Genomic DNA, 25,966 nt, shown 5'->3' with positions numbered 1-25,966 from the left:
GGATGCTTTTTTTAATCTGACCCTGTTAGATTGGACTGGACCTGCTTCTTTGGATGGACTCAGTGAAGAGAAACAGAGGTCACATGCGACTGTAGTCTGCTGGATTTGAACCTATGGTGAATTAAACATGTTGAACCCTTAAGACTTTGGAAACTTCTATGTTTTCAGAGAGAGCTTCACATGTTTTCCGGCAGCCTTAAACTGAATAACGGTTTTACATTTGTGAGGATTAAAAGACTTCCATCGGATCAGACCATCGGATATCACAGCTTCTGGGAGTTTTCTCTACTGTGCATGTGAACATGTACAAACGTCGGGACCATGCGGAACTCTATGAAAAGGATGAGGCTAAATGGGCTCTGATAAGAAATGTCAACACTGTGATGAAACACAGCACACTGCTGCCGGTATGTGTGTGTGTGTGTGTGTGTGTGTGTGTGTGTGTGTGTGTGTGTGTGTGTGTGTGTGTGTCGTGCAGCAGTATTTGTCCATATAATGAATGTGAATGGATACCACTTTTCTTCGTCCAAAAAGACACACTAAAAAACATCCAAATACCTCCACACAGCTCGTCTGTAATGTCCCTCTTGTATTGAAGCCCCGACATGATTTTTTTTTTTTTGCGTGTTTGTGTGAAGGCCTGTCAGTAGCCCTTCAAGAATAACATTTAACAAATAATAATAACAATTTATGTAGCCTAGATGAAATGACCTGGCTCCCCTAAGTAGAGTTGTGCACGGTTACCCGAGTACCCGGGTACCCGAGTAGGCAATCTGCTATCCGGTTATGAATTTATTATCCGGTTAACCTAGGATTAAAAAAACGGCACGTTCGAGTGCAGTCTAGTGTTGGATCAAACTACATTATCATGCCGTGGTTCGGCTTTTTGTAGTGTTAAACAGTTTCAGATCAAGCAACGTGATTTTCTGCTGTGTAAAAGCGTTTTTGGATCGAGCCTCGGACTTTCAAACCTTTTACAATAATATGTGGCGGTTCCCTCGGCGTAAACCGTCGGGACGGAGACGACAGGTGTCATCAAGTCTGTTAGAAAATCTGCTTTCAGTTTACAAACATTCTGAAACCTTCCCAGTTACTTCCTGAAATGATGTGAGGCAGAGAGGACCGAAGGCACCAAAATGTAGTGTGGACTAATAAATAAGCACCGCTAATGATTAAAAAAAAAAAGAAAAAAAGTTTTCTCCTCCGAGGCAGCCGCAGCATAAATGCGCTCAGAGCGCATGCAGCGCGTTCATGCAGCGGCATAAAGATGCACATCTGCCCCATATGTGCACCTTCTCCACTCCAGTCTCTACTCTTATTACCCACCTGATATTTAGTCTGACGACGCTGTGTGTCAGTAATGCGGACCGTCTGATGGACAGAGCGCATTGCTGCTATTTTATAACATGCTTTTGTTTTTATTTATTGTATTTTTGTACCAGGGAACATCTATGTATGGGACAGCGGATGGAAATTAGCCTGTGGCTACAATCCGGCTTGTTTACGATTTTGTTTCGTTCATGAACTTGCACTGTCCCACTTTAAATAAATTGAATTGAATTGAATTATGCACCGGCTGCGCTCTATCCATCAGACATGATGTCATTTTATTTTTTATTACAGTAATCGGTTACCCGGGTAACACCAGGTTAGGTTACTCGATTAGGAAATTATTCGAAATGCCCATCCCTAGTTAGAGCGCAGTCTAGTGTTGGGTCAAACTACATTATCATGCCATGGTTCGGCTTTTTGTAGGGGACCTATTATGCTTTTCCAGCTTTTCAGACTGTTATATATGTTTAAAATGTTGGATAATGGTTCTAGAGGCCGTGGAAGTGTCATATCCTGAGGTTAATGCATTTGGAGGTAAACCCTGCTAGATGATTGGGATTTCTCTGCACACCGTGTTACACTCAGTTGCACTGACTTTTTTTTGACATGAGGTCGCGTTGAGGTCATGGCGTGCCGGACTCCCCTACATGGTCATGCCGAGGTCTCTGCTCCAGCCGGCCCCGCCTCCTCCCATGCTGCTCTATTGTGCCTGGTGTCACAGCGGAGAGTGGAGCAGACTACTTCCTGCTTTTTTCCTGCATGTTTTAGCGCTGTAGCGTCACTTTACTGAGTTTTATTTAGAAGTTTACGCCAACGTTTCATGTAAGTGAAGCTGTACCTGTGTGAGCAGCGACGTTGTTCGCCGGACCGACGTAACGCTGGACCGACAGAGCACCGGAGCTCCGGAGCTGCAGCGGCTCCTCACACAGGCAGAGCCCGTCTGCAGGCCTCCTTGGCCGGGCAGGCGTCCGTGCTCATCGCGGTAGAGAAAACGGTCGCTAATAAACATACCCGCAGGTTTTTTAGACGTTTACCGCCGTGCGGTTATTGTTTTTAGGAGATAAATGTTGGTCTCATTGATGAAATCTTACAGTTGTGGCAGTTGAATTAGTTTGAATGAAAAGTGAAGCTGTGAGAAGGAGGAGGAGAGGAGGCGCAGTGCTGCGGAGCTCTGTAGTCTATGTGCACAAATCACCACATTTACATCAATAAATAACAGTTTTACAATGAACTGACCAGTCTGCATATATTTTTAATTTATTTTATTAAGTTATATTAGCTACATGTTACATGGTTACAGTAGCCTACATGGCAAAGACTACTCTATACCATCTTTGGTTAGGGTGAGACTAGGTCATGGGCACATTTCATTACACAATGTAGACTGGTCAGATGCAGACTGGAGAGACTGGCAATTTGCCTACTGCAGATTTAGCTTTTGTTTGCATACTACATTTTGGCCAAATCAGTAAGCTAGGTAGGTACTAGTAGTAGACATCGTCGTGGTAACGCAATGCTGAGGGAGTGGTTCATTTGCATTTAAAGGGAGGGGCCACTGAAACAGACCGTTTTGCAGAGCCCTGTTTTTGAGAGGATGAACAGAGTGCTGTGATGTTTGATCTTTGGGGTATTTTGACCGAAGCACGTCACAGACATGTCTTTAAGACACCCAGGAACTATTTTAGTTTGTGGAAAAAGGAGCATAATACCCCCTTTAGTCCCCAACAGTTTCGGATCCCTGTCCCAATGTCAACATTGGCACATGTACCTGTAGTGATAACCACACCCTCTCCCCGTGACAGGTGTGGAGTGGACGTGATTTACACATCTTATTTGCATTTCAAGGTGCAGACACAGAAATAGAGCTCTGGAGAGACACTTTTAGATTGCTGAGATTTAGAGCTGCAGATTGATTTGGGGACAATTCACTACGAATACAATATGGTTGGACAACTTAGACCCATGTGAAATGGTTGAAAAACAGCATAATATGGGACCTTTAAGGGCTAGGGGTAGGGGTAGGGATGAAAAATAGAATTGGAATTGGGCATTACTGTATGTTTGGAGTCAGGTCCTGAGCTGTGGATACTCTCGACATAGAATGAAGGTGTGCATCAGTGAGATGACCATGTGCTGATTTGTTGTTAATACTGTAGAACAGCAGATAGGGCTTGCCGCTTGTTGATCTATTGCTTGGTCATGACCGTATGGTAGCTGTTGCAGTGTATTATGGGATTTGTAGTGTGAGTCATGGGAGTGCTATACTAGTGGGCCATTGGGGAGAGGGTCACACCCCGCCTTTCCGAAAATAGACTTCCATTCTTTGTAATAGTGGGGTTTTCTAGTTTTTCTAAAGACTCTGCTATTCCGAAATTGCTATTGGGGAAAACCCTCCATTCAAAAAACCTCCCACGGACAGACGGACGTAATCAGAAAGGAAACGGAGGCTGTGCATTGATCCTTTTTTCTGCAAAACAAGCAAATACTTCATATTAATGACTTATAACGCTCATTATGCTTCTAGCCTGTCTAGGCTCTACCTGGGCTTTTTACTAAACTTAACCAACTCCAACCAAAGCTTCTCCCCCAGTCGGCTGTCAGCAGGAGCGGCGGCTGCTGCAGCAGCCTCGCGCTCAAGCGGAGCGGGGGAGAGAAAAAAAAGTGTATTTCTATTACTGTGTGGGAGATTTCTCACAAGCAAGTGGGACAGATCTGCCCCAGTCCTTGAGCAGCGCACGTTTCACAGACAAGCCACAACGCAGAGTGTAAACAACGTCAGCCGGTTCAGCACCTTGGACAGCTACAGGGGTGGGTCTTTCGGAACAGCGGAGTGTCGGAATGGAGGTGTTTCGGAATGAAGAGCTGGGCTCATTCTTTTTGGTTTTGAACGCTTCATCACCCATTAGCAGTAAAAAACTTAAAACGCATGTGTATTTCTTCACAAATCCTGCCTCAAGTTCCTTTAATTTTTCAATCACATTCATGTTGATGGTGTAATTAAAGCATGGTTCCGTTCTGACTCACTTTTTCTTAATGTTGTCATTCTGAGTCTGATTTTAAATGATTATTCTTACATTAGTCCTGGTTTCAGTTTGACCTGTTTAACTCTAGATTTCTTTCCAGGGCGACTATGTCTGGTTGGATTTGAAGACTGGACGAGAGTTTGAGGTACCGATCGGTGCGGTGGTTAAACTTTGCGACTCAGGACAGATCCAGGTGTTGGATGATGAGGGAAATGTAAGTTTTGAAACTTTGTGTTTCTTTTCATTTCCTTTCCCCTCCTAACTGTAACATAATCTACCCATTATCAAATATAGTGTACAGTCAGTGAATGAGTAAACACAGGAGTGATGGGTTGTTGATATTATGTAAATACTAATTCATGTATATTTCTCTGAAGCAATTATGATTTTCCAGCTGGCTTGTTACTGATAAGAAAACATTTATATTAAAGCTATAAGCACTTCACTAGAGCTCTGATCCACCAAAATATTTTTGGTCTGGAGGTTAGCATGTATATGTATGTGTATTTGGTATTAGTAAAAGGAAAAAGGACTGTAAAGCATTGCAGAGACAGGATGAGACAAATGGTTAAATTATTGGACAGTCTTGATGACAAAATCACAAGAAACCTTCAGCTCACAACTTACAGCAGTGCAGATGTCATCTTCCGGATTCCAGACAATTGCTTTGGTAACCATTTGGTAACTGACTATCCGTCGCCACTGAAATAGTGGAGAAGTTACAGAAAATGCGTGCTGTTAAAGCAACATTGCGGAGTTTCAGCTCAGTGCTTCCACCATCTGGTGGGAAAAAGGAAACTTAACGAAAACGTAACTTATCAGCGAGCGCATCCAGCGTTTATTCCCATTAATAAACGACAGTATTTCCCACATGTTTGCAAGGAGACTGTGTGGCGGGTGGTCGGGGGAGGGGGTGGGGGGGATGCGGCGGCGGTGACGGCGACCGGAGGGGAACCGTAAGTTTCGCTTTTACCCACCACGTCTCTCCCTCGACGCAGAGAGGAGGGGGGGGGGTTGTTTCGTACCCGTGCAGGGAAGTTCCATAGTGCAGTTTCAGCCGACACGACCCGGCAGCGGCAGCACCATTCATCCTATTAACCATTTTTCTACCATTGCAGTGAGTCTGGAAACATTATTTTAAGGCCGAAAAACTCCGCAATGTTACTTTAAAGGTAGGGTTGGAGATCCTGGAAAAAACGGTTCTAACAGGCAACATTTTGAAAATACACATGTCAAAAGTCCCAGCCCCTTTCCGCGGACGTAGGTGAAGACACTCAACGTGCATTGTGCATTGTGCATTGTGCATAGCTACACTGCCACCCACCAGACTGGAGTGTGGCTTTCCGCGGACGAGGAGTGAAGGCTCTGATCGCACACGCAAGAGAAAGGAGAGAGGGAGAGAGATTATCCTGTCATCTATTCAGGAAAATCGATTATTTGGTTCAAAAGTCTGTTTTTTATTACTCAGTAATCCCCCCCATCAACAAAGTGAAGTGTTCCTTTCAGCTCTGAATTAGCCGTTCATATCATTCATATCTACATGGAGCGGGTAAGCTCGGTGCTGGCTGCCATGTGGTGTCTCCATGTTTTTACGTTCAGTGGCAGCGTGACGGTAGGAAACCACGGAAACTCAGCGGAGACACCGGAGCTGTCGGCTCAGGTCGAGGTGGCGTCTGTGAAAAGTCACCGCGGTAACGCAGTGAGGAGGAATGGAGCGTTACACTGATGCTGCATTCACCTGCAGTCGGGCAGATGGCCGTCGCTAACAAACCAGATGTCATTTTAGTCACAGAAGTCCAGAGAAAGCCGGTAAAACGTGGGTCAGGTAAACAATACCACATCGCCATGACAACATGTTGTCACGTGTATTGTTTTGCCTCGTGCTGACGGACCACTTGTTTACATAGAGGCTTGTTTATGCCGTTACCTGCAGTGGCTGTTGTCCGTCTGCCGTCTGCCAAATTTCAGGTGAATGCAGCATGAAAAATATGATTGAGTTGTTTGTGATATACAACCGCAACGCTAGATGGGAGGAATTCCTACACAATGTACCTTTAAAGATGATTGGACGCTGTTTTTACAGGATTGCAGGGGTGGTAAATTGGCCCAATTTCCTGATTCGATTCGATTACGATTATAAAAGTCTCGAGTCGATTACAGACCAATTTTCGATTATTAACGATTATTGATCTTCAATTTATTTAACATCAGTCAGTTGCTGAATTATTATTATTATTTATTGAAAACCACAGATTAATTTTTCTCTTTTTTGCGTTGATTGCTTATTGGCTCATGTTTTGATTCTTGGATTCAGCGCACTGAGCACACAAGGGAGAGAGGAGGTGAAAAGAGACAACAACACTGTTACCTGTTGTATACTGGCCTCAGGCTGTACCATCGCTAACACACAGAAACCAGTGTGTAACGATTCAAAAAGCCGCCGACACTGAGCTACCTGAGGAGTTTTAATGTAGCCTGAACGCAGCTCGAACCGACCCGGTGCCTCAGCAGAGCGTCCAAGCTTTGATAAATACAGCGGATCCGCTCCGGTTTACAGTATCCTCCCGTATTTAAGCCGGTTGCTACCTGAGCTAAACGGCTCGCGCTCGTGGTGCAGCTGAGAACAGCGGAGCTGCAGCTGATCTGCTGACATGTGGTCAAGACGTAGACCTGTCACAGTCACAGGTGCATCTCATCTCATCTCATTATTATAAACTTCAACCTCAGAGCTGTCTGTCTACAGACTGTCCTGACCTGTGTGATTGGTTACTGAGTTTTATTAATGTTTACATCCGGCTGAGTTCAACAAATTAGTTTATGCTTCTTTGATTTAAGTAGTTAAATACAGTAATCATTGTGTAGTGGTAAGAAAGACCATTTCATCTGTATGTACAGTATCAAATCTATTGTGTTGGTCAAGAACAAGTTCAACTTAAAGGACAATTCCAGGCGAATTCAACTCGGGGCTGTATGTTCCTAACAATTTAGGTCTAAAAGAAGGAATCTGAAGATTTTCAGTTTAATGTCTCCTGTTTTGCGGTAGTTGTGTCTGTCCCCGCATCGCCACGGCAGCGATGGATGGAAGTTCTGCTGCTTAGGCTGTTTCCATCCCTCAAAGCCACAGACAGCGTCAGATGGAGACTCAAACATGCACCCAGAAGTTTATTTACTTCAAGCAAGCCGACATGTTTGTAAAACTAGATCTAATTCAAAGTCTCCCAGAGTCTCGCGCGAGACCCAGTTGCCGTGCTCGGTGTGTTCAGGTGCAGTGGGAAAGCTCCCGTTTGTGTCATAAACACAGAAATATCAACTCTTGACTTGCTTCAAGTAAAAAAAACTTCTCGGCGCATGTTTGAGTCGCCACCTGACGCTGTCTGTGGAAAAACATGTACACTTGAAGCAAGTCAAGAGTTGATGATATAGCTCCCACTGCACCTGAACACACCAAGCACGGCAACTTGGGAGACTTAGATTTTTTTTTTTGACTTGTTTTACAAACATGTCGGCTTGCTTGAAGTAAATAAACTTCTGGGTGCATGTTTGAGTCGCCATCTGACGCTGTCTGTGGGAAAAAAATTGCTGCTTTGAGGGATGTAAACAGCCTAAGCAGCGGAACTTCAATCCGCTGCCGTGGCGATGCGGAGACAGACACAACTACCGCAAAACAGGGGCGATTAAACTGAAAATCTTCAGATTCCTTCTTTTAGACCTAAAATGTTAGGAAAATACAGCCCCGAGTTGAATTGTCCTGAAATTGTCCTTTAAAGTCAGAGTCTAAATGTTTAGGGTGTTTTTACTGTTTAAACAGCGTGGTATCGGTACGGTATCAGCATCGGCCGATACTGCACAGCAGGGTATTGGAATCGGTATCGGGAGCCAAAAAATGGTATCGGAACAACACTAGTAATTTCAATCCTGCAGTTTGCACGTGCTGTCATTTAGGCAGTTACTCCTGGTAGATAGCCTCCAAAACGTAGCTTTAGTAGCTTTAGAGGCCTACACAGTTCCTACAACACCCTCCACTGAATGTATAATCAGCTGCAATAAACTACATTTTAGCATTTTAGAATGCCTAGTCATATTTTTGTGGTTTGGCGAAAGTAACTCAAAAGTAATGAATGTAACTAATTATTTTCAAATGACAGTAACTAATAATATGTAATGTATTATATTTTGGATGTAACTTGCCCAAATGAAAATTTTTGGCTGAAAACTGAAATAATTTATTATGACAGTTTTTAGTACCATTGTGTTTGTGGCTATATGAGTAACACTTTCTTTGAAAACTTAAGTGCGGCCATGGTGTATGTTTTCACACATACTGGCGGTAGGCTATATTGTTTTCAGTGATGTCAAATTTTTATTGTCTTACAATATATTTTTCTGTGTGTCTAATTAATCTTCTTGTTGTCAAACCTGCAAATGAATGCATAAAAGAAATAGGACAAGCAATGTGCAGGAAGCTTAATTGAGTAGATCCAGTCGTCTCTGGGTGGATGCCACCCCTTTCAATTGGGGAAACTTCCGTACAACAGAAACATAAAACATAACTTCAAGTAAAGCTATCTTTCACATGTGTTCTCCCATGTGAACTTTGCTCAGCAGAGAAGGCTTGGCTGTTTTGTTTGCTTCGGTGGAGTTTTTTTTTTTTTTTTTTTGCAAGGAGGTGGTTTTAGAAATTCTGTTGTCCACTTACTGACGAGTTTAAGTGAAATTATGAGAGTGTAAATAGTTGAACTATTGAAAATGGTAAGCCAGCTTTATTGTCGCTGTTTTGGATAAGGAATACACACAAATACCAAAAGGTTGTTGTAGGACTGTGCTGCGTCAGTTTTCTTTTACAAACACCTATAACCTTCCTACCGCTACAGGAGCACTGGATCTCCCCCCAGAATGCCACCAACATCAAGCCAATGCACCCTACCTCCATCCATGGTGTGGAGGACATGATCCGCCTGGGAGACCTCAATGAAGCTGGAATTCTCCGTAACCTGCTCATCAGATATAGAGAAAAACGTATATATGTGAGTATTACTGTATTAACACCTCAATGACTCCTCTACTTGAAAACCCCAAAGTCCCAACTGGTATGAATACAGATGGAGACATTCCTCTGAGACTCTGCTCCATGTTGATGGGACTACATGCAAAGGGGTGAAATTATTAAGCAATGACACTCAGTCAGGCTGTGGCATCCAAACCATAATTGATTGGTAATAGAAAGGTGCAATTGGGTCACTTCAACGAGGACTAAACCCAAAAGAAACAACTGGAGCACTCGATATAATGCAGAAGTTTAATAAAGGTGCACAACACCTAACGTTTCGACGCAGCGTGCGTCTTCATCAGAGGTAAGCCGAACATAGGGTGACACAGCTGGTTATAAAGTCACTACCAGGAGTTCATTCATTTCATTGTCTTACGCCGTAAGCCAATGATGTTCTTACACTCACCAAATGGGCGATGCTTGATCAAAGGGCAACTTAGGCCCGCCCACCAAGAATAGGCTACACAAATCGAAGAACTCAATTTATCATGTTTCCTCTAATAGTATTTTGCTGCTCGATTGTGATGTCTAATTAATTCTTTCCCATTTGTATATGTTTCTCTCTTATTGCTCTAATTATTTGTTTTTATTATAGGCTATTTTGTATATTTGTGTAGCCTATTCTTGGTGGGTGGGCCTAAGTTGCCCTTTGATCAAGCATCGCCCATTTGGTGAGTGTAAGAACATCATTGGCTTACGGCATAAACCAATGAAATGAATGAACTCCTGGTAGTGACTTTATAACCAGCTGTGTCACCCATGTTCGGCTTACCTCTGATGAAGACGCACGTTGCGTCGAAACGTTAGGTGTTGTGCACCTTCATTAAACTTCTGCATTATATCGAGTGCTCCAGTTGTTTCTTTTGGGTTTAGTCCTCGTTGAAGTGACCCAATCGCACCTTTCTATTACCGATCCTGTCTGAGAGCACAGATTCACCAGCTGAAGCGCAAGAGCACCCCTCCTTTTGGACATAATTGATTGGTATTATGGCCTAATGAGTGACAAGAAAACAGCCTGTTGACACAAGGCAGTTTGGATAAATGCTGTTGATGTCAAATTCAGACCCGACCACTTGCTGCCTCACCAGAAATCCAGATCTTTCCAACCAGGCCGTGCTATTTAAAGTCTTCATCTGTGCAGTGTGGGTGAGTGTTTATATAGGTGACCATAGCCTTTCTATCAGCTTATTCTCTGACCTCTCTCATCAACAAGCTGTTTTTAGAGATACTGAAACCAGACTAGTCTGTCACCAACAATCAGTTTACCCCCATTCTGATCTTTGATAACAATAAGTGATGGTTTTATGCATTACACTGCAACATCATGACTGACTTACTGGAAAATTGCATGAACAAGTGTAAAGCTGTTCCTGTTATACACAATATAGGTTATATAAGTACAAGTTTTCTTTTGAGAATTTTAATTAGGCAGGTCATTTTAACTTCATCATGGGCTTTATTTCCTACTTCATTGGCTTCCTCAAATTTGCTATCTCTGCAGTAACTTGATGCAGTGCTGAAGTAGAAAGGGAAAATTGCAAATGCTTCTTTAATCACCCACTTAAGGCTTTAAAATCTTTATCCAGTGCTTGAATTACTTTATGGAAACTCTCACAGTATTGTTTCATGGAATTTTTTTATCTCAGTTTTTGCTTCTTTATTCTTCCTTTTGCTCTTCTCATTGTCCTTCCTTTCCGCCTTCCCCTCTCCTTCTCTGTCTGAAGACTAATTGTGGTGGCAGGGTAAGTGGATGTCAAACACGACTGAACAGAGATGCAACCTCAGCCGAATATAAATGTATTTAACGCACATCTTTAATGCAACAACAGCATGATAAGTAGCAATATGCAGTAAATGTCTTATTCTGTATCTCTAAATGCATGCTTTTTGCATGTTTTTAATGTTTCATGTAAGAATTTTTCTGTCACATGACCTTAAACGTAAGTGAAATCATGGTAAATTTCCTGTCATACCATCTGTAAGGTGCCTCCTCATTATTCAGTGTATCTATTTCATTTTATGGACTTACCACCCCAATTCATCAGTGAGTGTGGTTAAATATAGCACTAGTTTGTCAGTAAACTCAAAGCCCAATTCTGCTGCCTGCAGCTAAGGGATACTGTTGGAATACTTGAGTTACCATACAGGTATGCCTACTTTCACAGATATGCTGAACAGACTCTGTCAAGTAACATGAAAATGCTCTAATTTGTGAGTTAGAAACATTAATGTTCATCATTGGATTTTTGATACATTCTAAGTGACTAAGCCTGAAGATACTTACTGTAGCTAACTCATGGGGAGCGTACCTATGTTCCCCGGGTCCTATGTTCCCTATACCCTCTTTTTGAAAATGGGTCCTATGTTCCCCGGTTTTCCCAAAAAGGGTCCTATGTTCCCCGGCCGCAATACATACTGGGGAACATAGGACTTCTGAAAAAAGGTCCTATGTTCCCCGCTGTTGCTGGTCGATGGACTCTCTCTACTTATCTGGACTCTATCTATCTGGCCTGTCTAGCCTCTACCTGGTCTTTTTACTAAACTTAACCAACTCCTTTCTTCATTGCCTAAACCCAACCAATGGGACAATTAGACTTCTCACGGGGGGCCCTAATTTCTTGGCGCAACTCACGGGGGCGCAGCGAAGCGAGCCCTGACGCAGCTGGCGCAGTGGCATTTTCCTCCAGTGCAACAAGGTGCGCAGCGGATTCGGTAAATTGGCAGACTGCTGTGCGCTGAGATGGGAGTGGTCGCGCAGCAGGGGGAGGTGTCGACAGATTCGCCGTGGCGCAGTGACAATTTGTTGCCGATAGACCGCGCGGAGAGTGCGCCGAAAGCTCGCCAGCTCCAACCTGGTCTAGTCTCAGCGCAAGGCGAAGCGCAGCCAGCGCAGTGGCAATTTGACTGCCCAGCGCGCAGTGCAGACACGTCACCAAGACCTCACAGGCAGATTTCCACACTTCCAGGCACATTTAAATGCAATTAATAATAATAATAATAATCATCATCATCACAATAACCCCTATTTATTGTATCTGAATCAGCACATACACCTATATCTATATAGATTGTCCCGTCACACTGATGACCATCAAAGGCTTGCGTAATGGAAACTCAGCCTGACTGAATTAACACAGATGAAACCAGGGAGGGACTGAGACAGCCGTGGATGTCCCAAGAGCAGGTGTTGACACACTACACACTGTGCCGTTGCAGATGATCAGCTATTTATTTATTTATTTACTTATTGATTTATTAGGGGCCAGCGCCGCATCGTCACGCGACCATAACAAATACAACTGAAAACAAATAAACTATAATCTCTCACAGCAAACCACAATCAGCCTCGGCACCATAGTGAGCAGATATTAACATCTCCATCTCAGGTAAATTCTAAAGAAAAAAGAAAAAGAGAGACGCTCCGCGATGCCTCGTTACGCACAGCTGTTTGTTATGATGTGATCTGTGCACACGTGTTTAAATATAGGTTACTAAATATGAGTGTCTTTATTAATGGAAAAGGGCTGTGTGTGTTTTTTTTTTTTTTACTGGGCAACAGCTCTCAATCTGTCAGAGCAAACATCATAACCTCCTCCCTCCCAGACTACTTTTGCATCATCAGCCCGTGAGGTCTGTTCGCGTGACCGGACACTGCCAGCTTGGACCGGACCAGAACATCAGTTTCCTCCCGTCTCACTTGCTCTGACAGATTGAGAGCTGTTGCCCAGTAAAAAAAAACAAAAAACAAAACACACACACCCCTTTTCCATTAATAAAGACACTCATATTTAGTAACCTATATTTAAACACGTGTGCACAGATCACAACATAACAAACAGCTGTGCGTAACGGAGATCACGGAGCGTCTCTCTTTTTCTTTTTTCTTTAGAATTTACCTGAGAGGGGAGATGTTAATATCTGCTCACTATGAGCACTATGCCAGGCTGATTGTGGTTTGAGAGAGATGTGAGAGATGATAGTTTATTTGTTTTCAGTTTTATTTGTTATGGTCGCGTGACGATGCGGCTCAATAAATCAATAAGTAAATACATAAATATAGCAGATAATCGTGTAGTGTCAACACAGCAGTAATCCATCCTCATCTTTCATCTGTGCAGCCTTTGATGTGTCATCAGTGTGACGGTGAAATCAAACGTCCGCCTTGCGCGCGCGGCGGATTTAAAGGCGAGGAGAGGAGCTCATTTGATTGGTGAAGATCTGACTCGGCTGTGTCAAACCCACTCCACGCCTTCTCTCCTCCCTCTATGCCATTTGCGCCGGTGGGAGGGAAGTAGGCGGGATGCGCTCCGCTGCGTCTCGAAGCAAAATCGCAATCTGCTCCTGGCCACTCCCCGTTGGCGAAGCGAAGGCGAGGCGCAGGCCTGATCCGCTCCGCCTGCACCTAGTTCACGAAAATAGAGCCCTCAAAGTCACAACTCAACTTCTCACTCAGAAATAGGCAAAAATATGCCTAGTCACAACTCCACTTCCAGGTATGGGACCAAAAATTGCATGTTCCCCGGGTTCTTTTGGGAAAAGCGGGGAACACAGGACCTTTTTTTAGAAAAAGGGTTCTATTTTTCCCCTGTCCCATACAAAGTGGGGAACATAGGACCCGGGGAACATAGGGATGATCCCAACTCATGTTAGCCAGCTGATAACACATTGTAGCAACTCAGCTGGTTGAGCCAAGTGGCCGTCCCCCCCCCCCATTCACAAATCCACACATCACACCCTGCCACGCCCACCATGAACCGTCACTCCAATCACCGCAGCCACACTCAAACCCGGGAAGTATGAGAACAGTCTACCGGAAGCCCATTCATTCATACCGGGAGCACTCCGCGATTACTACGAGTAAATGCCCCTTTCCATTAGCCCCATTCTGATTTGTTGCCTATATCTGATTTTTTTTGACTGTCTATTTACATCAGAGGTGACCCATATCTGAGACAGACAGTGACCACAGCTGACCACAGCTGACCACGGTAGTCCAGGTCAGCCCCACGTGTCAATCACAGGCTACAGAGGTTCAGCGAGACGCGTGAGCACGTGAATTAATATTATCATCGATGACGTATGTCACGCATTGCCAGGAAAGATCCGATCTGTCTGTTTAGACTGCAGACGTATTGGCAGATATCCAATTTGTATCTGATTTATTTCTACATATAACAGGGCCTGAATCTGATCTGACAATATCCGATTCTATGCGAATTTGTCCCGATTACACATTCATGTTACAGATCTGATCTTATTTTAAAACCGGCAGCTACACCAAGCTGTCAAGCCTTTCACCTCTGAGCCAGATGCAGAGCGGGGCGGGAGCTTGTAGCACTAGTGCCCTCCCCTGGAGTTGTGACGCGTCAACCCCAGTCTCCCTGAAACGGCCAGTTTGCATCTGCCATTGGTTCACAGCAATTTGAAGGCAGAAAAACTCAGAAATGCAATTTTGCACTTCCTTTTCTGCTGATATGTGCTCTAACACAATAAAAATCCCAAGAGAACATGTGAAAAGCACGAAAACACGATTTTCATGGGAGGGGGTCTTTAAGAGGAAAAAAAAATCGGAATTGGGCCACTTGAACCATGCAGTGTAAAGACAGCCTTAGTGTTCTTGGGCAAGACACTGAACCCACACTTGCCCCCCCATGTGTGCATTGGGTGTGTGAATGTATGTGATTGGTTAGCTTTCCCGCGCTGTGCCTGTGCTGTATGTTAACTTTTGTATGATTATTGCATGATTCTTGTAATCCCGTGTTGTACATCATTGTTGTGCATTAAAGGTATAATATGTAGGAATTACCCCCATCTAGCGGTGCGGTTGCATATCTGAACGTATTTTTGATGTTGCGTTCATGTGAAATCGGGCAGACATCAGATAGACAACAGACGCTGCATGTAACAGGATAAACAAGCCTCTATGTAAACAAGTGGTCCGCCAGCACGAGGCAAAACAATACAGGCATGACAATATGTTGTCATGGTGATGTGGTATTGTTTACCTGACCCACGTTTTACCGTCTTTCTCCCGTCGAGTAAAATGACACTCGGTTGGTTTGCCGACGGCCGTCTGCCTGACTGCACCTGAATGCAACACCAGTGCCTCCGTCCTTCCTCACACTACACAGTGGTGACAGTTTTAACAGGCCGAGCCGACAGCTCCGCTGAGTCTCCGTGGTTACCTAGGTCACGTTGCCACTGAACATAAAAAATGGCGATGCAACATGGCTGCCTCGGTTCCGTTTGCCCTCCCTTGTCTATTTGTAACGACTTGTAACAACTCATTCTAAGGTACGAGAAAGCTTTCATTTGTATTCGGGTGTGATTCCACTTCAGTGAAATAAGTCTTTATGAAAGCAATATTTGATTTTTGCTAATAAAAAGCCAAATAAGTTACATACTGGGGCTTTAAGTATTAGTCAGAGATGGGGACTCGAGTTTGCGACTCCAACTCGGGGAGCATACATCAGTCCGCCGTCTGTCAAGCTGGGTAGACCGGATCGTACCAGACAGGAAGTCGGGCACAGAAAAGGCGAGAGAATCCGGTCAATTTTCAAAATAAAATAATTAAATGATGTATAACTAAGTTGTTGCTTGTCCATCTATATATATTTGACCGTTGCGTCTGCACATGAGACACACACAAAATTAAAATGACGTGTGTGTGGAAAACCGAGTGAATACGAGTATGAACGACTGCAGTCGATGTCTGACCGGCGGAGAGAGAGGAGGACAAGTACGCTCCCAGTGCGACCACCCAAGCGCCCGAGAAGCCGCGTGCAGTGCGACCAAGGGGTTACAGCCTGGTCGCACTGGACGCGGAACCGAAGCGCAGCGCCCTGGAGCGGAGGCAGTTTCAGATAGGCGCACATGTTAACAGGTCTGCCTGGTCGCACATCTCACGCTCTGGAGCGCAGTGCGCGCGCCTGCAGCGCTTCAGATCGGTTCATTTCTATTTTTCAAGCGAGCCGCGAGCGCCGAGAGCGCCGTCTGTCAAGCTGGATAGACCAGATCGTACCAGACAGGAAGTCGGGCACAGAAAAGGCGAGAGAATCCGGTCAATTTTCAAAATTAAATGATGATTACTGTAATTAAGTTGTTGCTTGTCCGTCTATAGCCTAAGTATTTGTCAGTTGTGTCTGCACACGAGACACACACACAAACACGTTTAAAATGACGTGTGTGGAAAACCGAGTGAATACGAGTATAGGCGACTGCAGTCGTTGTCTGACTGGCGCGGAGAGAGGAGGGGAAGTAAGCTCTCAGTGCGACCACCCAAGCGCCCGAGAAGCCAGTGCGACCAAGGGGTTAAGTCGCACCCGTGAACAATCATTATTTTTTTTGGCTTGTGCCACCATCCTGACAGGACGACCGACGATCTTTTTTTTTTTTTTTTGCCATTAACACACCACTACAGCGGAGCAGCGCCACATGGCCGGTAACTAATAGCGCCACCGTCCGTAGCCTACGGCACAACGTCCGTTTGTTGTCAGACCTTCCTTCACGGGGACTAGCTGCTGCATAACTGGCACATATCAGGCTACTGTAGGATAAATCCTCCTGTTTATTTATGTTTTTGCTGCGAAATATGACTGAAGGCCCGTATGGAAGTCTGGACGTGTCGACATGCCCCCATGAGTTGACGGAGCTAATTAAAAAAATAATAACAACCAGTTCTTCTCTCAGAAACATGCGGATCCAGAAAGGTTTTGCTGCACATAAAGATGTGAGCTATAGGTACCACCCAGATCCAATGACCTATAATTAACAGCCTAAATCATTTTCCATGTTGTTCATCTGGGTTTTCTGAATTCAACAAAGCAAAAAAAAAAGAGAAAAGGCCAGTGCAGAGGGGCAGAGCAGCCTTGATTCTTTCTTGACTCAGAATACAGTTTCCTTTAAAGGAAAGCTTTCATTGTGTGTTTTCTTCATATTGCATTGCAATATCCTGTTTAAAGTGATCATATAATAAACAACTAATCAATACTGTATAGATAAAGGAGTGATAATAACCTACAGTAAATGCTTTGAATCTCTTAGATATATAGCTGTAGACCAGATAGACCGGATAGCAGCAGATGATAGATGGGTCATTACAACCAGAAGAGACCAGAGACTTGAGACTTGACTTGGCCTCGTGACCAAAGACTTGAGACTTGATGAAGTCTCACCCCTCAAAGACTTGAGACTTGACTCGGACTCGTGACCAAAGACTTGAGATTTGACTTGGACTTGCAAAAAAAGACTTGTGAACATCTCTGGTATTAGTAACTTCTTTTTTCTTCCACCCCTATTATTCAACAAGTCTTGCAGATCTTCAGCATGAAAATGCTATACTAACACTTTTTGTTCAAAAATATATTCATCAGTTTGTTGTCTTCCTCTGTATTCAGACTTATACTGGCTCCATCCTGGTGGCGGTCAACCCTTATCAGCTGCTGCCTATCTACACAGCTGACCAGATCCGCCTCTACACCAACAAGAAAATTGGGGAAATGCCGCCACACATTTTTGCAATTGCTGACAACTGTTACTTCAACATGCAAAGGAACAACCGCGATCAGTGCTGTATCATTAGGTAAGAAAGATTTCAGGCTGCAAGTAAATGTGTTAAAAATATCTTCCAAAACTTTGGCACAGAGTTAAACTCAACAAGTATTGGATGGATTATTGTGCATTTGGTGCAGACATTCATTCATTTATGAAAGGGTATGATCTCTTAACTTTTCTCCCAGCGCCATCTTGTGTTGGATGCTTATGATCAGGAACCTGCAAAACTGTGTGTATGTGACTCTTAATAGTGGTGAGTCTGGAGCAGGGAAGACAGAGAGCACCAAACTGATACTTCAGTTCCTGGCTGCCATCAGTGGTCAACACTCCTGGATAGAACAGCAGGTCCTGGAAGCCAACCCTATTCTAGAAGGTAGGGACACACACACACACACACACACACACACTGATGAAGCAGTCTGTGTGGATACTACCACAATCTCAAAAAATATTATTACATTCTGAGAATACTCAGCCCCAAAGCAGAAAAGTCAATGATGGCAGGTTTTTTAATGGAGTGTTCAAATAAAAGCAAACCACAGATACAGCAAAGCAGATGGGAAACTGGTCAGAGCTGAGAATATTACTGTCAGTATTGCCCCCCCCCCTCTATTAAATATGAAAGGGGACTGAAAATCACAGGATATTTATCTTCTGATGATAGTCAGTCAGTCCTGAAATAACATAACATTCTACATCTCGGAGGCGACATCTTTCCACATACGGGCTTCTTTCTCCTTTTAAATGGGGCTCCATAGGAAACAGTAGGAGAGACCCGGTCCGAGGGGGAACCGGGATCTGACACAACACTGGCGGGAGAGGCAGGTCTGTACGCCATAGACGTGCATGAGAGAAAAAAGCGCGTTGTACCAAATGCGCACTGCTACGGCGTTGTGAGCGCCCATGATGCGCGTCTACATTGAAAGTAATGGGTTTGTGTGCGCAAAAGAAGCTATACCTGAATGGTCCAGGCCCGTGCAGAGACCTTTGGAGGGGCAGGTGCTCAAAAAAAAGGCATAAAAACTATATATATATATATATATATATATATATATATATATATATATATAAAACAAATGTATATATATATATGTATATATATATATATTAGTGCTGTCAAAGTTAACGCGTTAATTTTGGAGATTAATTTTAAACATTTAACGCGCTAAAAAAATTGTTACACTTTACTTGAAGGTATCGTCATAAGAGTGACATGACACAGTCATGAACGTGTCATAAACATTATGTCAATGTCATAACGTTGTCATTAAGTGTCATTCGGTTTTTGTAGGGTTAGGGTTAGGGTTAACCGAATGACACTTAATGACAACGTTATGACATTGACATAATGTTTATGACACGTTCATGTCTGTGTCATGTCAGTCTTATGACAGTGTCATGTCACTCTTATGACGGTACCTTCAAGTAAAGTGTTACCAAAAAAATTAGCGCAATTAACGCCGGAAGTATCCGGTGGTGGCTGACCCGTTACGTGTGCAGGCAAAGCATGTACCGGCTGTAGCGTGGGGAGCATACATCAGTCCGACTGCCCAAAAGTCCGACCGCTAATTTCTCCCCACATGTATGGTCGGAGAAATGGGTAGTCGGACAGACGTTATGCGCCCCAGCGCTGTTATTCTTCACTTTATTGCGACTTTTATTGATGCATTGATGCAATGCCGGCCTCTATTCCAGCACCATGCCAATGCATCACCTAATTAAAAAACAATCCTGCAATGTCACACCACACCACACTACATGAATGTCTCTGAAACTCTTTTGTTCTTCCTCTAGAAATTCAAAGAAAGCAGTAAATGCATTGACACAATAAAGGAGGACATCAATAAAGTCCTCAAGCAAGAATTGAAACTCAAATCTGCCTCCATCAATTTGTTTTTTCTCTTCTTCTGGTATTCGTAAATAGGGGTTTCTTCACATGTGAAACCTAATTAAAATACTCAGATATCAAGGACACAGATACAGCTGGACTCATGTACACTAAGCCATGCATTCACAATCACATGTCATCATTATCACAGTTTTCTGCTGTTTCTCTTCCAGCCTTTGGCAACGCCAAAACAATTCGTAATGACAACTCATCTCGTTTTGGGAAATACATCGATATCCATTTCAACAAGAGAGGAGCCATAGAGGGAGCCAAGATAGAGCAATACCTACTGGAGAAATCTAGAGTCTGTCGACAGGTACGGCACAAAATGCACAAACAACTATCCAAAGAAATTTGCACACACATAAAAGTTTCTGGAGTGTCGGGGCCACATGGTGAAACTTGCAAATCTGTGCCATGTACGGTTGATGCCCCCGCCCATCAGGACTACTTTCATGTGTTTCCATCTGACATGGGACTAGACCTTTTGGCAAAGGTCAATGATTTTTCATGCATGGGAAGTAGGACTTCTAGGAATAAGAAGTAGAAGAAAAAGAAGAAGACTGATGTAGTATATTGATACTATAACTGCTTAGCTGCTATATGTTATACAGTTTGTGTTTAACCACCGCCATCTAGTGGCCATTTGGTAATACAGCAATACCCAGATGTTTACTGGTTTCGCGTAGTCTGAGAACTGCAATAAAGAAGTGCAGACGTGTACAAATAGGCCTCCATGTTCCGTATCTGTTATGGACATATTAACAGTGTTATATGAGTACAAAGTTATTACAACTGGCAAAAACAATAGTGACCCAGCAGCTTTGGCTGCCTGGCCTCTATAATAAAAATCAGCTCTTCATACTTAAAGAGAGGAAAACACACAGGCATACTGCATATTTATTAAAGAGCTGACAAGGTGGTCCGTGTTTGTCTGATGCATTTGAATTGTTCTTGGTTTTTTTTTAGGTTGTTCATGGCTGTGGTAATAAATTAGTTTTTGTAAATGTTTTTTCTGTTATTTGATTTAAATAATACAATTGTTTTTTTCCTTCTCTGTAGGCCTATGATGAGAGGAACTACCACATCTTCTACTGCATGCTTAAGGGGATGACTGCAAATGAGAAGAAGAAACTGGGGCTTAGCAAGGCTACAGACTACACCTACCTGACCATAGTGAGTTTTGTTTCACTTTCAAACATACCCCTCTTGGTGTATGTTTGAATAACCATCTGACGTCTGTAAAAAAAAAAAAAAATCTGCTCCCATTTTACGCTGCTGCTGCAATGCGGAGACAGACAGAACTACTGCATTACAGAAGCAGTTAAAAAGAAAATCTTCACATTATAAGCCATTATTACATTTCTGAGTTGCAACGTTCCGAAGTTGGTCTATTATACAGATGGGAACCATCATGGATTGGTCTGAGCAGGGACTGAGGACTGTTTCTGCTTGCCTCCATCTCCTGCAAGTCCTTCCAGCTGATCATTGTTGTCAATGTTCTCACATCTAAATCAGCAGTGAATGTCAGTTATTGTACTTAGCATGTTGTAGTCCACTTCAAGCACTTCTATTTTCCATCTACAGTAACATTAAATGAAATATAAATGGACAAATGAATTACATTTTTATATTTGATGACCAAAAGGGTTTGTTCCTTCCCTGCAGGGAAACTGTACATTGTGTGATGGACGAGATGATATGAAAGAGTACTCCAACATTCGCTCTGCAATGAAGGTACTGATAAAGATCACACAAAGAGTTAGAAATCTATGTTACTTTATGATCCTGTATTTTAAAGACACTGTACAGTCCCCTCAGGAATTTGCGATGTTGCGATCGCAACACTTAAAGGGATATTCCGGCGTAAGTTTAACCCATGGTCCAACGCACCGTAACACCGAGTTAGACCCCCCCTCGAGAGATGAAGTCTGCTAACCGCTAGCTTCTCTAGTTGTAGCAACTTTAGCAATGACCGCACCATAACAAACAGTGCAGTATATGGATCCACTGGCAACCGATCAAAAAGCCACTTATACAGTGGGTACTAGTTTCATTTGGAGGGTTTCACGCGAGATTCACGCGTGAGTCACGAGAGGCTCACGCGGATTTTTTGTGGAGGAGTAATTGTGTTTTCACCAGAAGCTGCAATGTGCCCAAACAACCGCCAGGTGGCATCTGTGAGCAGCAGATCGCCTCCATAAGACAGCAGCACGGAGCAGTGAACACGAATGGGGAATGCAATATAATAATACAGTATAGTTTTTCAATGAGAAAAATGTAACGACGGCAGCTATACGTCTCACTCTCTTTTATCGATCCTCTTGTCAGCTCCAAACACACCCATCTGCACCGCGATTATGGACCACAGCGTGGTTTTCCACACAGCAGTTAATTAACTCAGTGGGCGATGCTGCCGGTGTGTTTTTAAAATGAGCCAACTACTGTACAGTAGTGTTCATTCCCCACCTTGTTTGACTGAGAGTGTAGCTGGATGATTTCTCATGAATGAACGGGCAATAGCCTATGTCACTTTCGGGCTGGGCGATAAAACAGGATATCCTGAAATAACTTTCCCTCGATAGAAATAGGCTACAAGATGTGTGGATATAGGTTTCATTCATCCATGTTTTGGATGAATGGCCACAGCAGCCGCGACCGAAGATGCAGCCGTGCTGATGTGACCGCAAAAAAACAAAAGTCAGTCGGGGTCAGCTGGTTTACAGCCGGCCGACTCTGAGACACAATAACATTAGTAACGCAAGAAAGGTATAGTTCACTTAGTAGAGCAGCTCTCACTGTAAGCAAAGATTTTATTTCAGTCTGGGATGCCAACGTGCAGTTTTAGTGAATAATGTATTTTCTCTTATCATCATTATTATGATCACTGATATAGGCTAGCCTAAATGTGCGGCTACATATACCGTATGTGTGTGTTTGTGTAATGCAGGGGTGCTTTAAAAAAACACAGTTGTCTGGACAGTAGGCATTTTTCTCACAACCGACCTCAAAAGCGAGGGCAGGTCCGCCGAAGCATCATTCCGGGTGTTGTCTTTGTTGTTGCCGCTCCACAGAGCACATGGCTACTTAATTATGCACGTGCTGACCATATATGGTTGTGCTGATGCATTCTGGGGGTGGAATATGAGGTGTGTTCATGTCCGCACCATTCTTGGGTCCGGTGTTATTTATCAATGGAATATTGCGGAAAGTTGTGCGTACGCACAGCTTGATCAGTGTTTCCCACAGAAAAAAAAAAAAAAATAAATGTGTCCACGTCTCACGTGTGTTTACGTGCGGTGCGCCCGCACGCGAGAGAGGCGGTAGGTTGAGAGGCTGACTGGCGGAGAGGAGAGCTGGTGAAACGCTAACATGATTATTAAAAAAACACCATCTCTGATCTCTGCCCGCACATAGACAGACACAGGTTCACACACAGACAGGGGCGCACGGTAAATGCAGCTGCAGCGCTATTAAACTAGAGCAACAGCAACTCTCATATTAAATTGTGTTTTATATTGATTTCATATATTTCACTGATTGCAATTAGGCTATAGAATGCTAGTGTATATTTTATTGAAAGCGAGGCTGGGTGAATATCGCTAGTGTGGTTTATATGCAGCGGTCTGTAGGACCAGACACATCAGCGAGACATTAGCACCTTCATTTATCTCTGATCAATAGGTGTGCTTGTGGATACTTCACTCAAGTAGGCTACAGCTCTGCCCCCCACAGAACTTCACACAGCTGTTCAGGCAGCTTAGAAAAACCGGTTCTTACAGATAGCTACCTCTCCTCACACTTTTCATAAGCCGGGGGACAAAACTGTAGGCTTCGCTTCATTGTTTCGTTTCATTTCGTTAAATGAAAATAATCTCTGAATTATGGAACTAAAAATAAAATAAAATAAAAAAGATCCTCTGATATTTAGCCTAATTGCATTATTTTTATTCAAATGTGACTGAGACCTTTATCTACCTAAACAGAGGGTAACATGAATAAATATCCTGTTTTGTATTTCTCTGGAAACTGTTACATTATGTAACGTGAACGCAGCACTCTCTCCCCCCTCTCTCCCTCCCGAATTGGGCATATTATGATAAATATACTGTAGATAAAAACAATAATTGAAGAAAAAAATAAGCTATTGTCGGCCCGAGGTATAAAAGCCCAGAAATCGAATGTTTCATTTGTGTAAGTTGTAAGCTTCAGAAACCATCACACATGGAAAAGTCACGGACTGAGAGACCTGTAGTTTTAATGTAAACAAAGTCATTTACGTAAGAAAAACACACACGCCTGTCTGAGACCATCTGGGTGGCTCTAGTGTTAACATTAGCCTAATGAAGAATGAAGAAAACACGTTAGGCTACAAATGAACTATGACCGAATTGACAGCAGAAACAGTGTGCACCTATCTCAAGGAAATTTAAATCGAATGCAACTGTAACTTGTAATCCAAGAGGCTGAAACGTCTTCCTAGACAAATAACCAAGTCCAGTTGCATTCGATTTAAATTTCCTTGAGATAACTATGACCGGGAGTCCGGGACAAACGAGAATATTCACAGGCTTAGTGCATGTGCACACGCCGGCCGGAGATCGACTCGCAACAATGTAGCTTTCCCTCGATTAAAGTAGTTCTGTCATCTCCCACTTTGTACCGGATAAGAGACAGCACCCGACAGATATGCTAAATGTTTGGATGCAACAAAGTCACTGTTAACAAAATCAGCATCTAATCTGTCCCTTCAAGAGCAGCTGCTGACAGATGTGCATTATTGCTCCGCTCATGAGTCCAGCAGCATCGGGTCCAGGCTGCTGGCACGGACGAAGCGATCGTGGGCTGTGAGTGGATTGTTACATTCACCAGAACTTGCAGAACTCAAACTACTCAAACTTGGAGCCAGACCAGGCTACAGGAGAGATCAAAAATATGCAGGGGACCCCCAAAAGGCTGAGAACCATTGATCCTGTTGAACGTAACCACTGTGAAACAATAAAACAACAACATCCATCCATTCTCTAGCTCTCTCGACCACAGCTGCAAATGAAGTACCTATGGCCTATGAACAGCGCCACTCTCCATTGCAGCAACGTTGTGGTCAAACGTGGAATTACCCCAAAATCTTTTGAGCTGCATCTCAGTACGATGCTTCCACCTAGTGGCTACAATGTGACCTACAATTTCACGCAACGCGTGAATCACGCTTTCCGTGAGGGAAACGTCCAAATGAAACTAGTACCCACTGTAGCCACAAATAATGCTCAGAACAGCACCAAACATCATCAACAGTACAAACAGGGTCCCAGCCCATAATTTATTTATTTGTTTATTTCGGGCATGTCAATTATATCATCATCATCACACTTCATCTTAGTTCAAATAATACAATACACATGGCCGAAAGGGAAAGCGGGAGAAACAAAAGCTTATCTAGTCCCGCCCCCATTACCCACAGAATAAAATCTTCATCATAATCTTTTCTTTTGCTTTTTACATTTTGACATAACATTTTCTTTTACTTATGACATTTTGACATAACGTGTTACAGCAGTAGGTAGTATTCACCACTTTATTTTCCCATGATCCATTGCGTCACACCACCCCGGAAGTCGGTTGTTTACGTAGCAACAGCTACTGGCTAACGTAGCAACCGGACATCCACAACTCTTGCGATTGGCTTTATGGTCGTTACAGGCTCCATTCATAAAATCTTTAACTTTCCTTGAGTTGTTTGTGCATCCAACAACAGCACATGTCGTACCGGAGGACATTCTATGAACTTGTAATAATAATAAAAACACTTCTAAGACAGACTGCTAGGCTAGCTCCATTCTGCTTGAAGTGAGACAGAAGTGCGCAACCGACTTGTCGGTGAATTGAGTGTCATGGCGACGCCCAGCGGCGTTCTACGGAAAGTGGTGAATAGAGGGTATGCACATGACGTCACGGTACTCGGAAGTCCCTGTGGAACGTCCACTGAGTGGCAGAGCCGCCAAAGTTTAAAAACGAGCAAGTAACGGAGCGATTTTCTCCGAGCCCACACAAGTCTGACACGCCTAGCTTTGCCTGCATGTAAAGCAGCATGACCTAACAGAGCTGCTAGAAATCTTGAGGATA

The 25,966-nt window shown here is 43.5% G+C and overlaps 1 protein-coding gene across 1 annotated transcript in view; it reads left to right on the top strand.

The window, feature by feature from the left end:
* Nucleotides 1-302: 302 nt before the first annotated feature.
* myo7aa (myosin VIIAa) overlaps nucleotides 303-25,966 on the top strand; it is a gene marked incomplete at both ends in the record, with an annotated part of 99,242 nt that continues 73,578 nt past the window's right edge. The window contains 8 exons of the mRNA XM_083984952.1: nucleotides 303-407; nucleotides 4,456-4,569; nucleotides 9,227-9,379; nucleotides 17,799-17,983; nucleotides 18,207-18,328; nucleotides 20,017-20,159; nucleotides 20,906-21,019; nucleotides 21,512-21,580. Coding sequence (XP_083841078.1) covers nucleotides 303-407; nucleotides 4,456-4,569; nucleotides 9,227-9,379; nucleotides 17,799-17,983; nucleotides 18,207-18,328; nucleotides 20,017-20,159; nucleotides 20,906-21,019; nucleotides 21,512-21,580 — 1,005 coding nt within the window. The remainder of the gene's footprint in view (nucleotides 408-4,455; nucleotides 4,570-9,226; nucleotides 9,380-17,798; nucleotides 17,984-18,206; nucleotides 18,329-20,016; nucleotides 20,160-20,905; nucleotides 21,020-21,511; nucleotides 21,581-25,966) is intronic.

The sequence above is a fragment of the Trachurus trachurus genome (genome assembly GCF_905171665.1).
Source record: "Trachurus trachurus genome assembly, chromosome: 13".
Taxonomy (NCBI): Eukaryota; Metazoa; Chordata; class Actinopteri; order Carangiformes; family Carangidae; genus Trachurus; species Trachurus trachurus.
Note: the sequence above shows the minus strand (reverse complement) of the source record. Positions and strands in the feature narration are given on the sequence as shown.